This window comes from Danio aesculapii, chromosome 15, assembly GCF_903798145.1.
Source record: "Danio aesculapii chromosome 15, fDanAes4.1, whole genome shotgun sequence".
NCBI classification, from domain to species: domain Eukaryota; kingdom Metazoa; phylum Chordata; class Actinopteri; order Cypriniformes; family Danionidae; genus Danio; species Danio aesculapii.
The window spans coordinates 14998371-15014196 of NC_079449.1; the positions used below are offsets into that span (position 1 = coordinate 14998371).

The 15826-nt window shown below is 34.1% G+C and overlaps 2 protein-coding genes across 2 annotated transcripts; both read right to left on the reverse strand.

The window, feature by feature from the left end:
• Positions 1-1256: 1256 nt before the first annotated feature.
• Positions 1257-3652, reverse strand: LOC130242324 (sialic acid-binding Ig-like lectin 14). The gene is made up of 6 exons (XM_056474403.1): positions 3592-3652; positions 2931-3266; positions 2011-2301; positions 1653-1928; positions 1458-1548; positions 1257-1365 (listed from the first exon to the last, which is right to left on the reverse strand). Exons 1-6 carry the CDS (start codon positions 3650-3652, stop codon positions 1257-1259), a joined length of 1164 nt encoding a protein of 387 aa, XP_056330378.1.
• Positions 3653-4039: 387 nt separating this feature from the next.
• tekt1 (tektin 1) lies at positions 4040-15776 on the reverse strand. Its single transcript, XM_056474013.1, has 8 exons — positions 15719-15776; positions 12864-13061; positions 12509-12674; positions 11172-11300; positions 8481-8621; positions 8126-8351; positions 5538-5734; positions 4040-4333 (listed from the first exon to the last, which is right to left on the reverse strand). The coding sequence occupies exons 2-8, from the start codon at positions 13051-13053 to the stop codon at positions 4174-4176; spliced, it is 1209 nt and encodes a 402-aa protein (XP_056329988.1). The 5' UTR covers positions 13054-13061; positions 15719-15776; the 3' UTR covers positions 4040-4173.
• Between the last annotated feature and the right edge of the window lie 50 nt (positions 15777-15826).

Below are 15826 nucleotides of genomic sequence, written 5' to 3' on the forward strand. Positions count from 1 at the left end.
TGCCTAAATGCCATTGTCATGTGACTGGCTGACGCGTGTTAACAAGCAAATGTGTACATATAATAAAGTGGCTAACAAGTGTACAAAATCTACTGTGCAATTTTTAAAACGACATTGTTTTTATACGTTTTATCTCAGCCATTAGTGCAAAATCTAACAAAAAAGTGTGAAAAATTTCAACAAAATTGTAGTCCAAATTTTTTGCATAAAATAATAAAACAGAGATCACTCACGTAAATCCTCACAGTTTGCCATTTTATTGACAGCCAAGATGAACAGCAGCATTTGCAGCATCTCTAACATAATGAAACCGAAGTTCAGTCACTTTAAACCAAACGTGTTATGTAGATTCAAACGATGGAAATGAATATTTAGATATCGTTATCTCCTAACTTAAAAAAATTGTACATCAAAGAAAAAAAAAGCTGATGTGACAGCAGTTTTTCTTTGGAACAGATTAGTGCTGTTTCTCGATCTAACAGATTGTGTTCAATTTCTGCAACTCATCATTATTAGCAGTAGTGAGATGTTGCTCAATACTTGTGTTACACCACCCAAGCCGAAACAGTAACCACAGTAAAAAAAATTTAAAAAACACAGGAACATTTCTAGCTGAAATAATTTTCACTGAGTGGTTCTTTCTGCTGTGGTGACCTCTGATTAATCAGAGACCAAGCCGAAGGAAAATGAATGAATGAATAATTTTCACTGATTTACTATTTATATTTTAACACATTTATAAAATTTCCCCACACACCCACCTCGTCCATAATTGGCCTGGCAAATGGATATTCCTGCCCCAAACACACATTAAAGCAGTCAGAAAGTCAGACATTTGGAGGGAAATTCCCAGAGAATCTGAGAGAATAATCTCTTATTATAGCATAAGTCATACAATAACAACTTCATTCAGATTTAAATCCTAATATAATGATCAGAATCATTTGCCATCAGCTTTATTTGCCAGATGTGCAAAAACACATGGATTTTTTTGTGGTTTACAGGAGCTCAGGGTACATACATATATACTTATCAACACAAAGGGACAGAAAGACATTTAAGTAAGTGGAAAATGAAGTAAACAATAAAAATAATCTAGATGGTTTATGTGCAATATGTTGACTGTTTTAAATGTTTTTAAAATACATACTGAACTGAGAAACTCACATTTGGATGGCATAAAATTATACCGTTTTAAGACATTAGCAATGGAAAAAGCTCAATTCAGTAAAAATGTAATATGCTTTACTAAATAACTAAGACCTCTCTGAAGACATTTTAATAGTCTCGTACACTGATTCGTCACCCATCATTGGCGACATGTAAACACGGTTGCCATCTTGTGGTTTCTGTTTTCCTCTCCTCCTGTTATAATAGTAAGAGTAATGGTGATATGTTATATTACTGACGAAAACATGTCAGTCAAAGACTATTTAATGGGTTTGTGAACTTCTTACCTCAAGATGACAATCAAGCTAGAAGCTAAGCAGATATTTAAAACAAATGAAATGATAAAGAAAATCCAACTGGTGGGCAACTTCCAACTTGCTAAAAACCACAAAAATGAGAGATTTTTCAAATAAAGAGAGATTTTTCTTCAGTAAAACGGTAAAATGCTTATAAACCTCATGATTGTGTAGTGTACTTCTTACTTTTCAACTTTTTGTCCACTTGGATTTCCATTATTTCCAAACCAATAGGATTCACACTGATGCAAACAATGGTCTCGTTGAGGTTTCTGAAACTCACAGTGGAGATGCTGATGATGCTGAAGGTGTTTTCATTTGAAAAAGCACTGTAATATTCAGTAACATCATCCAGAGGTGACCAGTATATGTCGGGTAATGGAAAACCCCCGCTGACACACACGCAGATCAATTCATCTCCCCACACCACACAGCGGGAGCTATTCAAGATTTTAGGAGCATCTGAAAGGATGAATTACCATTTAATAGTAATGACTGCAATTTTGTTTCTCTCATGGTGGATTGTAAAGGAAATGATACATACGTCTTACGTCAAGAGTCACAGTAGCTTCAGTCTGAATGTTTTCTTGAAAAATAACTCTGCAGGTGAGGTTAATATTGTGATGTTCAGGCTTAGGATGGAATATCAATAGTAAAAACAGTTCATCACTACCAATCACACTAACACCTCTTCTTTCAGTTCTTTCAGGCTCAATCCCTTCCCAGAACATATCCATTTCGAGGTTACGGCAGTTCCCTGGAGCTCTGCACGATATCTCCGCCTCCTCTCCAGCTGTGAGCAGTGGGACTTCAATTGTTGGCGTCTGAGTGAGTTCTTTAAATACCAAGATTGATCAGAATAAGACAGAGTTATTAATTCTAATACTCTTAGTAGTTTGACGTACACTGGAAGTAAATTAACCCACTTATAGTCAAGTTAAAGGGTTAGTTCTCTAAAATGTAATGCTGCCATCATCACCCAAATTGAGAAATATTAGTAAAGATATTTTTAATCTGTGATTTCTGATAGTAGGTGGTCTTGTGGCTGTTTAAACCCATTTAACCATATGAGTATCTACACTACTTCATCTTCGACTTCATATGGAAGAATTGAAAATGGACATCCTTACATGTTTCAGATCACATTTACTGTATTTCGTGTTGTCCACTTGTGATTGACTTGACAAAAATGCATCTATTTCCAAGTGTAACACTTTCAATTTGCCTCAAATGTGCTGCACTAAATTTTAGTTGACTGATAATTTCTTTTAAAATGTTTCATTAGTTATTTAAGGGTAGTTGTTTGATTTAAAAATTGTGAGTAAAATAAAATAGAGTATTTGATTTAAATAAAGTGGAGTTGAATTTATATGCATGGATTCCAGCCAATCAGAATCAAATATTCAGACAGGCTTTTTTTTCCAGCCAACAAAGAAGAATATGTACAACAAACATACAACCAACCTTTTACAATAATCTTTACAGTCTTATTAAAGATGTACATGTTTCCATATCCCCATGCCACTTTCAGTCTGTAGTCTCCATCATTTTCTCCTTGAACTAAGTTATCCAGCTTAAAGCTACACTCTTCCTCGCCACTGTTGAAAAATCCAAAGTTAAAAGAAGGTACTTCGACAGTTGGGTTTTGTGGATCTCCCTTGAACCAGATTCTCCTAATGGGTTTTGAGTCTAATACACTTTGTGGTACAGTGAATGAACAAAACACTCTGATGCACAAACTGGCCTCTCCAGTGTAGTTATCATCTACTGAGATGGAGAAGTCATCTGGTTCATCAGGGCCTGAGGTGAAAACCAAAAATCCCAAATCAGCATGCAATACTATATTTTTATTACATTTCATTCACTCTTATTGAATGTTGATATGGGTAGTATTTTAGGCAACTGTGTCACATCATATTGTACAGAAAGGTGATGATGAATCTCCAATAACTCAAATCAAAAAGGACAATTTTACAAATATTTTGGTAATTCTACAATTATTTAAATGTTTTTATTGACTAAAATCAGGCTTGTCACCAAAGATGCTTGTGTTTATATTGTGAACGACCCGAAAACTTTCTATACCCACATATCAGAAATGACGAAACATGAAGTTAACACTTACGGAACAGATAGCAGTCTGTCAATTGAATGACAGTCAAGATGAACAGCAATGTTTGCAGCATCTCAGACTAATGTAATGAGAGATAAAAACAAACATAATGTGTGTTTTATTAGTTTAGAACTAATGCAACTACACATTTATTTCTGAAGGATTGCTTACCTTATATTTGAAGAGCGCAAAAGACTTGATGTGACAGCACAGGGATCTTTTTCTCTTGATCCATTTGGTGCTTTTATTTGATCAGATTTAAGAAATGACGTTGTTATAGTGTTGTGTGCACTTGATACGCCCTCATGATTAAGCCAGTACGGACATTATTTCATATCAAATTGAAATAGTTTCTGTATAATGTAATATGATGATTACATTTTAATTTATTATAATCTATCTATTTATGTTTAAATAATAAAACCAAGGATAATTTTTTTTACTTTATTTTTTGCAGGCATTTTAACAATGTGTTCAACAAAGAAACAAGAGGAAAGATTCCATTAGAGATTTTAAACACATTAAATGTATTGAAACCATCAAAACTGTTCTTCCAAACACTAAAGCATCACTAGGTTTTTCCATTGTACATGTTCAGAAGCTCTGTATAGTGATATGTTGACGCAGCTGATGGCAGATCACCTCGTCTATGTACAGGGAGTTTGTCTTCACCTGGATCTCCTCTTCCAGTCTCAGCTGGTTGTATGCTAGAGCTTTCAGTTCAGTCTCTGAGAGTTCAAGAGCCTCGGCCAGTCTAAGGGGAAAAACATCCCGGGGAAATGCTTTAAATATTAACCAGCTACTACTATTATTCATAGATCTTAGCACTTACTTCAATAATGGCTAACTATACTGTTACTCACAATTTTTTATTATTTTCCTATTCACTTCTTATGGGATCTGTTATTTAGATATCACTATTCAGGTTTGACTAGTATGCATTCCAAATGACACTAGTACATACTTTTTTATAGATTATTTATTCATTAGGTACCAGTACATATTGCTAGATGATATTTCTAAATCATTACTACAGTAGTTCTCGTTTATTAGATAAATATACTCATGAAATAGATACTAGATTTTGTTACATATCATATTGATTGGCTACTAGTACCTATTTAAAAAATACTAATACACATATATTAGATTCCCAATACTTTTTAAAGACTTTACTGGTAATGTTTTTTTATTTCACTAGTATTTCACTATTTATTTCTTTTTAATTGAACTCTACTCTGATCTTTCAGAATAGTCATAGCATAAGAAGATTAACAAAAGCAGTTCCTACTAGTAAGATGAGAAATGTTACGCATATTAAATAAGAACTTATTTGTTGCCTAATAAATGAGTACTAGTAGCTAATACACAACAACTGTCAATCAATTAGGTATACTCATGTATCTAGATATAGTTTCTAATTAATAAATACTAGTAGCATACAATAAGAACTAGTGTCTAATGAATAAATACTACTATGTAAAAAGTAAAAACTTGTATCTGTTTTATATAGAGTATCTAATAAGTGCTAGTATCTAATGATTGATTAACAGTATAGTATTTTAAATATGCACTAGTCAGAACTATAGTAATACATACTAGCAGGGGCTATATTTTGGGCCATATGAAAAATATTTGAGGTTAGACCCCTGTTAGTACTGTTAAAACTAATAAAGCAGATCACTTGGAGCCCCCAAAGTTTGTAAGCACTTAAACTCTTCATATCTTACTTAACAAACCTCTGCATATTAGTCGTAGTCTTAAAGATGGATCCTCATTGAAGTCAAAGGGGAAAAATGTAACATATTATAAGTAACAACAGAGAAGTTGTTACTAATAATTATGAAGTAATAAGTACTCACTTCCCTGGCATCCACAGGCACACTAGTGAGTGACTGATGCTATTGACTAATGCTATCATAAGGAACATTTGTTTGTAACATGATGTAAATCTTTACCTCTGAACATGGTTAGTGAGCTCTTTGACCTGTGCCAGCAGTTGGATTTGAGGCGGGTCGTGGCAGAGCTCAACGTTGGGCCTTTGACTGCGTGTGGACAGTCGAGTCTGAGCCACTTTCAGTGGAGCTTCTTTTTCTGCGACAGCCAATCGTAGAGCCTCCTGATTCTTCTCTTGATTTGCGATCTCTGCCAGCAGCTTTGAATGACAATGAAATAAAATAGATATCAAAAAAAGATCAGGAATGATATAGTCAAGATTAAATTGAAAACATGTCTGTCTGCCTGCCTGCCTACACATACAATTTCAATTAGAGCTTCACTAAATTATATTTTGTAAAAGTTTTACAATTGTAAATGTGAATTTTCCAGGTTTGGAATGTTAAATATCTAGAAGTTGTTTGGGTAATTTTAGTTGTCTTAAGGCCCAATTAGAAGTTTGGTTGAGAACCATTTTCTAAAATGACAATGTGCAATATGACTTTTACATTTTTATTACGCTTCATTTTTATTTATTACTTTATTAACATTAAATATTAAACAAAATCAATTTGCCGTTGTTAACTCAGGTCCATTAAATAATATTAATGTGCTGATAGCAAAATGAACTAAGATTAACAAAGTTTTTCTTAGTTTATCTAAAAGGTAAAGTGAAATAAGTTTTTTAGATGTTGGTATCAGTATTGTGTTTTTTTAAAGATATTTATAATCTAGTGCACACCAAAACAGTGACAAAATTGCTTTTAGGAGATATAAAGCCAATTAGGACTGTGCGATTTGGAAAAAATATCTAATTGCGATTTTTCTTTTTTTTGACAGATATTGCGATTTGATTTACGATTTAATTTTGTAGTCAAGCATCAGCTAAATAAGCTGTAAGCCATAGCAACAAATCTGTGACAGCTCTTAAAAATGACCTTTTTTTGTTCAGTGTCTGTGACTGGAACCAAAATATTCCCATAGTACCGACATGCTGTTTTTTTATATTAATTTGTCTATTAATGCTTCTAAAGCAGCAGACGCCATCATCCCACTTGTCAGCACTTTCCTGTTTGTTTTCTTTTTTTTTATTGTGGGCGTAGTTCGGTTGCGCAATTCTGAACGAGCAGAATGAAAGTGTGCTCACTCAATTGGATAGTAAGGCTGTCACTGATCTGTCAATTTGTCCTACCTTGTCAAATTGTCCTACATTTTCATTCAAAAGTAGGCATTTTGATGATGCAATATGCTACCCAGGGAGACACAGTAGGTAGTGCTGTTGCCTCACAGCAAGAAGATTGCTGGTTCGAGCCTTGGCTGGGACAGTTAGCGTTTCTGTGTGGAGTTTGCATGGTCTGCCTACATTCGCGTGGGTTTCCTCCGGGTGCTCCGGTTTCCCCCACAGTCCAAAGACATGCGGTACAGGTAAATTGGGAAGGCTCAATTTTCTGTAGTGTATGAGTGTGAGTGAGTGTGTATGGATGTTTCCCAGAGATGGGTTGCGGCTGGCAGGGCATCCACTGCATAAAACATGTGCTGGATAAGTTGGCGGTTCATTCCACTGTGGCGACCCCGGATTAATAAAGGGACTAAGCCGAAAAGAAAATGAATGAATGAATGAATGAATATGCTACCCATCAGATTTTTCTACCACTGTAAATTTTAATGTAGATAAGTCTGATATCGCCCTAACCTACCTAATCCCTAACCCCAACCTCAGAACCATTCAAATACAGCTCTGGGAAAGGGAAATTAAATAATACATATATATATATTTTATATTGCAGCCTCTTGCGTTTAACTAATCGCAACGTTTCAAATTGTGATTGCGATTCGATTGAGATTAATCGCACAGCCCTAAAGCCGATATAAACATGTAAAGCTTATAGTTTGTCCTTTTCGCCTAAGTGAATCAACGGTTTTATTCACGTCACCTCATACTTCAGTTTCTCATTAAATTGTGACCAATCAGTAGTGATAAAAACAAAAGCTATTGGCTGTTTTTTAAAAAGGGGAGGGGCTACACTATGTCCCACTTCCTCTTCATCTTTCGGTTGAGATTACGTCAAACATCGAATAAAAATACACATTTCAAAGCACTTCATGGTACCTTTAACTAAATTTCAGAAAATTAACCAATTGTAAAGTGTTATGTTATAAAATGTATTTTTTGTTTGTAATTTGTTGTATCATCATCTACCACTAACACTTTACAATGTTTACTTGTTTACACATTGTTATTCTTTAGGTGAACAATTAATCGTTGCAAGTTAATCCATTCAAATAAAATGTTTGTTTTGGTAATCTTCACTCAAAATCTGACCATTTGCTTCTGCATTTGGAGTTGACGTCTCATTTGGAGTTCTGCATCTCTGTTGACGTCAATTTGACAGCTTCAGGCACACTATTCTTAACCACACCCCTCTTACCATTAGTTTGATGTGCAAAAAGAAAGCCCCGCCCTCTATTCAATATTCTATTTCATTTGGAAGTACATCAACTGAAACAAAAGTACTTCCAGTTCACATTTAAATATAATCTTTAACCTATATCTCAACATATAAAAATGTGTTTTGGATACTATATATAGTGTTGTGATGATGTAATTCACCCCATTGAGCTGGTTCTCAAGCTGTTCTTTAGCAGTTTTGGTCTCCTCTATACGCAGATCAAATGCTCTTCCAGTGGTCTCGTACTGTCTGCGCATGTCTCTGGTCGTCTGCTCCAGCAGGCTGTCCACAAGAGCTCTCAGAGAAAGAGAGTTGTTCTTCTCCTTCTCGGCTTTGCTAATGTTTAAGTTGCAAAGGCTCTCCCACTCCTCAGGAGTCACTGCAGCTCTGGAAATAGTCAAACGAAATAGGTTTGTGAAATGAATATCAAATATGTGATTTGATATTCAAATGCATTCCTAAAGTAAAATTAGATTCGAAATGCATTTTCCACAGAAACATGTTTTCTTATCTTACCCAGAATATTTAAAGCTTGAATTTCCTTCATTTAAATCGGGTGATGTGTTGGTGAGAAGAGAGCAGAAATCATCAATATGCTCAGCCTGAAATTTGTCCTGCAGGTCTTTTTCCAGATAGTATTTCACAGAACGAATGAGTCTGAAAAGCACAGGTAAAATGTAATATATGTATATTTTTAGTTTAAGCAAATTGATTTTAATATAATTATTGAGCAATATAATAAAATAAAAATGCATTTTTTTACACTTTTCAATTATTCCTGAATTGCTATTTAACATTTACAAAAAGGAAATGAAATAACTTGTTATAAATTATGAATGAATTGTCAATAAATTGTATAATATGAATTCATTACTATTACTTTACAACATTTTTTTTAAATGTTGTTTATTATTTGATTCATTAATTTACATTGTTTTATATGAAGGTTTTAAAAATATTGATAATTGATTGTAATTTGACAATTTAATAACAATTTATAATTTTATTATTTACAGTTTATGAGGAGTCTAAACATTTTTTGTCAGAAAAATCTAAATTAATGTGACATTTACATATACTGTACTCCTGACAGCCTCTCTTTCTATTGATAGGAAATCATACACCCTGCGCAATAAGGTGCAAGATGTGTTTACCCCAACGTGTTGCTATTTTAAGACCAGCGCAACCTTCATTTTCCCATTTTGTACCACGTTGTTTAAATGGCAAATCCATTTGCGCTACTTTGTGGACTCATGGGTGTTCCGGTTTAGAAAGGAGGTGTGTTAAGGCACATTGTTGGGGCGTTGCTATTTTGAGGAACTAAAATAGACTGTGAAATAGACTAGCTGAAAGCACGCTCAATCATTGCTTAAAACATGCAGGATGTACAGCAATACACAAATATCTTTACAAATGAAAAAGAATTAAACAAAATAAAATATTCTTGTTTCATAAAATAATATAAAACAAAGATTTCTACATAAATATAAAAACCACTGCCTCCATGCCTTCTTCACCTCTGGGGGCTTTTTTTGTTTATTCACGACAACTTGCTTTTGTATTATGTTATTGTTATTATTATTATTATTATTATTTATAATATGCATATTTATATTTGTTTTATTAAAAACAAGATTTGTCCAGCTGTCAGGTTTTAGACTATGTGGCATAGGACGTGTATTTGGATATAACTCAGTTTTTTGATCACACTTCGTTATTATTGTTCATTTATTTGTTTGCTGGAAATTAACTGAATTTAGAAATAGTTTTGAAATAAATCTTTGCGCTTAACAAACTAACTTAATCATGTAGGCTAATGGATGTCTTATTCAGTGGAGTGCGTACAACACCGTTTCTTATCCAAGAAAGAGAGAAAGAGAAAGTCAAAGTAAAGGCCGATTAGAGGAGGCTCATTCTTTATCCTCGCGCTGCAGATGCTCTGTTTAACTCAGGGGTGTCTAAAGTTGGTCCTGGAGGGCCAGTGTCCTGCTGAATTTAGCTCTAACTTGCTTAAACACACCTGCAGGAAGTTTCCAGTGTATCTAGTAAAGCTGCGGTCACACTGGGCTTTGCTTCCCATAGACTTCCATTCATACGCACGCGAATGCGTCAGACCGGAAATGCAAGGTCATGCGTCAAGTTTCGCATGTCGCTGCAGTGCAAAGTTCAAGCATGGTGAACTCTGACCTGCGAAATTGCATCACTTGACTGCGTGAGACCAATCGAGGATCAAAACAGGACCTCTCTGGACAGAAATTTAAAGCATGGAGCAATCGCTCGCTTTTTTAAATGTCTAATCATCTTGTTTAATCCTGCCCCTTTTCACAGCACCGCACGACAGAATTTCGCACACACAAAGCCCAGTGTGACCGTAGCTTAAGAGCTTGATTAGCTGCTTCAGGTGTCTTTGATTAGGGTTGGAGCTAAACTCACCAGGACACCGGCCGTCCAGGACCGACTTTGGACACCCCTGATTTAACTGTTTTCTCGCTAGTGAAGCCTTCAGTTTTTCCACTTAAAAATCCATGTAAATAGCAAATGCGCCACAGAGCGTATTTTTCTGTCCTTAAAATAGCAAAAGTGGATTCGGACACGCCCTTAATGCTTTTGCGCCCTGCGCTTTAGACTTTGCGCCTGGATCGTTAAAATAGAGCCCGTAATGTTCAAGATAATGACAATTCAGTAAAGTCAGTGCGTTATGTAAATGTAAGGGATTTATTCATTAAATGGTTTCAAAACAAAATATCAAAACAGTTTAAATGCTGCTGTCACCCCACTTTTTTCTGTGGGTTAAACCAGTGTTTCCCAACCCTGTTCCTGTTCCAGGCCTGTATTTTGCAGGCCTCCCTTATCTGACCTATTAACTTCAGGTTTTGGAGTCTCTCTTTTTCTTCTTCTTTCTGGAGTCTCTACTGTTTGTGTGCCTTCAGGAACAGGGTTGGGAAACACAGGGTTAAACAGCATGAAAAGACAGAAATATGTATTCAGTAGTACATAAACCAAGCGATCCATGCTGTTGTTTACATTCAAGTATTGCATACGGTTACCTGACCAAATCTTGACATACTGTAAGTGTAAACTCTCTATATCGGGCATTGAATCACATGCAATCTCTTGTACATAACGTGTGGACAATTATAATAATTTTCTGGCTGCAGTTGATGTAACAAAGGGTTTCTTTCTGTTTGGCGTCACAGTTCTACCAACCTGATTTGCTCATTGATCTGCTCGAGTGTTCGCTGGAGCAGGACCATTACTCCTTCAACCACCTCCTTTTCCTTCAGCAGCTCCTCTTCCACTTCATCATGCACCAGATCAATGGCCACACGCTTCTGTCTGAAGATGTCCCATACAAATCACATAATTTGACCAAAATGTACTTATTGCAGCCAATTAGCATTAGGGGTGTGTCTTGCAATTATAGTGGCTGTATAAAAGGGGCATGGTGCTGCGTCGTTATGGGCGTGTTTGTTAAATATCAATATTATTTGGTTGTTCAGTTCTATTCTGTACATGCTGCTGACAATTTTATGTAAAATTGACTGCCATTACCTGCATTTTGTTGGAGTTAATTCAGTTGTTCAATGTGTTTGTTACTACTATATATCTGAATTGACAATATTAATGGAATGGATTAATTTTACAGCATTGATAGTGTAATTTTTAATGAATAATTATTAATAATTAGTACTATATTTAGAATATAGCCAGTTAAATAAACCTATATTAATTTAGTTGGGGGCGACATGGTGGCTTAGTGGTTAGCAGTGTTGCCTCACAACAAGAAGGTCGCTGGTTTGAGTCCAGGCTGGGCCAGTTGGCATTTCTACGTGGAGTTTGCATGTTCTCCCCTTGTTGGCGTGGGTTTCCCCCACAGTCCAAAGACATGCGCTATAGGTGAATTGAATAAACTAAATTGTCCGTAGTGTATGTGTGTGAATGAGTGTGGATGGATGTTTCAAAGTACTGGGTTGCAGCTGGAATGGCATCCGCTGTGTAAAACATATGCTGGATAAGTTGACCTCTGATGAATAAAGAGACTAAGCCGAAGGAAAATGAATGAATTAATTAATTTAGATGTTTGAGGTAAAAAGACTTTTAAAGTTAAGCACCATACATCCATAGAAAATACTGTGTTCATATTTAAAAGATGTGGCCTGGCACAATGCAATTTGATGCAGTGTTTCTTGTGACCCACTTTAAAATTTGATCTCAATCGGGTAGTGTTTATCATTTATTTGAACAAGGAAGATCTTAAATGCAACATGTATAGAAAGACATGACAGTTTAATTCACACATATGAATAAGGCCTGAATCTTTTTTGAGTAAATGGAATCCATGGGATTTTTTCTATCTTACACATACAGGGACATTATCCGATCTGTGCCACATAGGAGAAAAAAAAATCAAGTGCACTTGAACCATGCAGTGTAAATGCAGCCAAAGTCCACAATAACTGTGCATATTGTCTATTGTGTGTGTACAGAACAGAAATCCGCAACCCAACTAAGCTGCAGTGTGTATAGTGGCCAGTGAGAAGTACCTCTCAGCCAGGCATTGCAAAGTCACTTGAAAGGGCTCAGAGCAGCTCTCCAAAGCCTTTTCCACACGGCTCTTGTAGATTATGAGGGTTTCAATCTCCTGCACCATCTGCTCAAACTTCTGCACCAGTTCCTGCCTCCAGAATTTGATGTCCTGGATCCTCCGTTCTGAAGTAGAGATGCAAAGGGAAAAGTAAACTGTCATCATAGTTTAGAAAGGAAGTCAATAACTCTGCTAGATCATTTGGACTGGATGACAAATTCTTTTTTAATAATATCAACATAACACTTCCTGCACTTCTGCTGCATGGCCGTTTGTATCCTGTCACGTGTTTTGTGGTGTTTTGTTTTACATACCGAGTCTCTTCTGAGTATCGTGCTGCATGCTTTTGTTCGATTTGTTGCACTCCTCTATGAGCCTTTCACACTCTGCTGTCAGTTTCTCTGAGTGTTTTCGTCCAGCCTCTGAACTTCTGTAATGTTCCTGGTTTGCATGTTTCCACTCGGATGGCAAAAACTTGTCTGGGGGTCCCATCAGCCGAGACATTTTATTTTCTAATAAGAAATTAATATTTTAGTTAAAAAAAAAAAAATAAATAAATAAAAAAAAAAAAAAAAAAAATATATATATATATATATATATATATATATATATATATATATATATATATATATATATATATATATATATATATATATATATATATATATATATATATATACAGTTCAAGTCAAAATTATTCGCCCCCCTTTGAATTTTTTTTCTTTTTTTAATATTTCCCAAATATATTAACAGAGCAAGGAAATTTTCACAGTATGTCTGATAATATTTTTTCTTCTGTAGAAAGTCTTATTTGTTTTATTTCGGCTAGAATAAAAGCAGTTTTTAATTTTTTAAAAACCATTTTAAGGTCAAAATTATTAGCCCCTTTAAGCTATATTTTTTCCATAGTCTACAGGACAAACCATTGTTATACAATAACTTGCCTAATTACCCTAACCTGCCCAGTTAACCTAATTAACCTAGTTTAAGCCTTTAAATGTCACTTTAAGCTGAATAGAAGTGTCTTGAAAAATATCTAGTCAAATATTATTTACTGTCATCATGGCAAAGATAAAATAAATCAGTTATTAGAAATCAGTTAGTAAAACTATTATCTTCTAAAAATCTCTCTGTTAAACAGAAATTGGGGGTAAAAATAAATAGGGAGGCTTATAATTCAGGGGGGCAAATAATTATGACTTAAACTGTTTATATATTTTACACTTTCACACGTCTCCTCATTTACTCACCCTTGCCTTGAACACAAAATAAGATATTTTAAAGCACCTGGAAATCTGGAACCATTGACTTCCATAGTATTTTTTCCTACTATGGAATAGTAGTCAATGGTTGCAGGTTTTCGACTTTCTACAATACATCTTCTTTAGTGCAAAACATAAGAAAGAAACTCATAAAGGTTTGGAATCACTTAGGGTGAGTAAATAATGAGTACATTTTCATTTTTGAGTGAATTATTCCTTTAACACGTTTTTGTACAAATACCAGCATAAATAAGTACACCCCTTTTGAAAATGAATATTAACTTCCGGTTCTCAGTGAATATAGCCAACAATGTTTGGTGCATTTAAACTAAGGAGTTTTATTAAACAGTTATATACAAAAAATTAAGAATAACATCTATTTTATTCTTAACATCTTTAGAAATAAAAAGATATGAAAGTAAAAATAAAACTAAATTAGATGTTTTTGTTTCTCTTGTTTTTTTTTCCTGTTTATTCAAATTTATTTATTATAAAAAATCACCAACTTATTAATTTGGGTGAACTAATTTTTGGACAGTGATCTTAAGGTTTTTGTTTGTTTGTTTAGATTCCAGTTTTGGCTTTTTCACGGACTAATCTAATGTAAATGCACAAATATATTATTATTTATTTACATTTTTTTTCACATTCTTTTTTTATTGAACATTTTGATTTTAAACAAAGCCCGAGATCCACCCAACAAAAAAAGCTAAATAAAATAAAAACAGTAATACTGTAATAATAGGTACAAAATTAAGATTAAAACATATGTGATACAGTCTCATATTTAACCAAAATTGTACAGTTTTCTTACTGGCACCATTTATTTTGGCTGTGGTTTATTCCAAACTTATAATGGTCAGTAGATAGATAGGCCTCCAGGATAGATCAGCCAGAGCGGATGGATCCAGACATATTTTCAGGATCACAAATACCTTATTGTAAAACATTCATTCATTCATTCATTTTCCTTCGGCTTAGTCCCTTTTTTTATCAGGGGTCACCGCCACAGTGAAATGAACCATATATTGTAAAACATCCTATAGAAAATTTTAATTTAAAAGAGAGATATGTGTAGGGTGTACTCATTTATGCTGAACACATATTTTAGCATTTTAAATAAAAAAATAATAAAACCATATATATATATATATATATATATATATATATATATATATATATATATATATATATATATATATATATATATATATATATATATATATATATATACAGTTCAAGTCAGAATTATTAGCCCCCCTGAATTATTAGGTGCCATGTTTATTTTTTCCCACCAATTTCTGTGTAATGGAGATTTTTTTCAACACATTTCCAAACATAATAGTTTTAATAACTCATTTCTAATTACTGATTTATTTTATCTTTGCCATGATGACAGTAAATAATATTTTCCTAGATATTTTTAAGACACTTCTATACAGCTTAAACTGACATTTAAAGGCTTAATTGGGGCTAATAATACTGACCTTAAATTATTTTATTTTTTAATTAAAAACTGCGTTTATACTTGCCGAAATAAAGAAAATAAGACTTTCTCCAGAAGAAAAAATATTATCAGACATACTGTGAAAATTTCCTTGCTCTGTTAAACAACATTTGGCATATATTTATAAAAGAAAAAAATAATCAAAGGGGGGCTAATAATTCTGACTTCAACTGTTTACACATACATATTGTTTTTAGTATTTTACAATTAAAAGCTTCACTGTTACCAAAACAACAATCGACATGACTTTAAATGATAGAATTCAGCCTAACTACATCAGAATAAAACAGTTTTAACCATCATTGCTTTACTTAAACGAAATAATCTGAATTAAAACAATAAACAGGGTTAAATAAAGATACCTAGATACCTATTTAATAAAAGGGTTAAATAACGTTACCTGTTGGATCTAAACGCCTCTGCGACTCAGTAAAACACGACTGTTGCTGACACTGTGCCGGCAGGTAAACACACGGTAACTATGGCGACATAACCGTTTTTAACACTA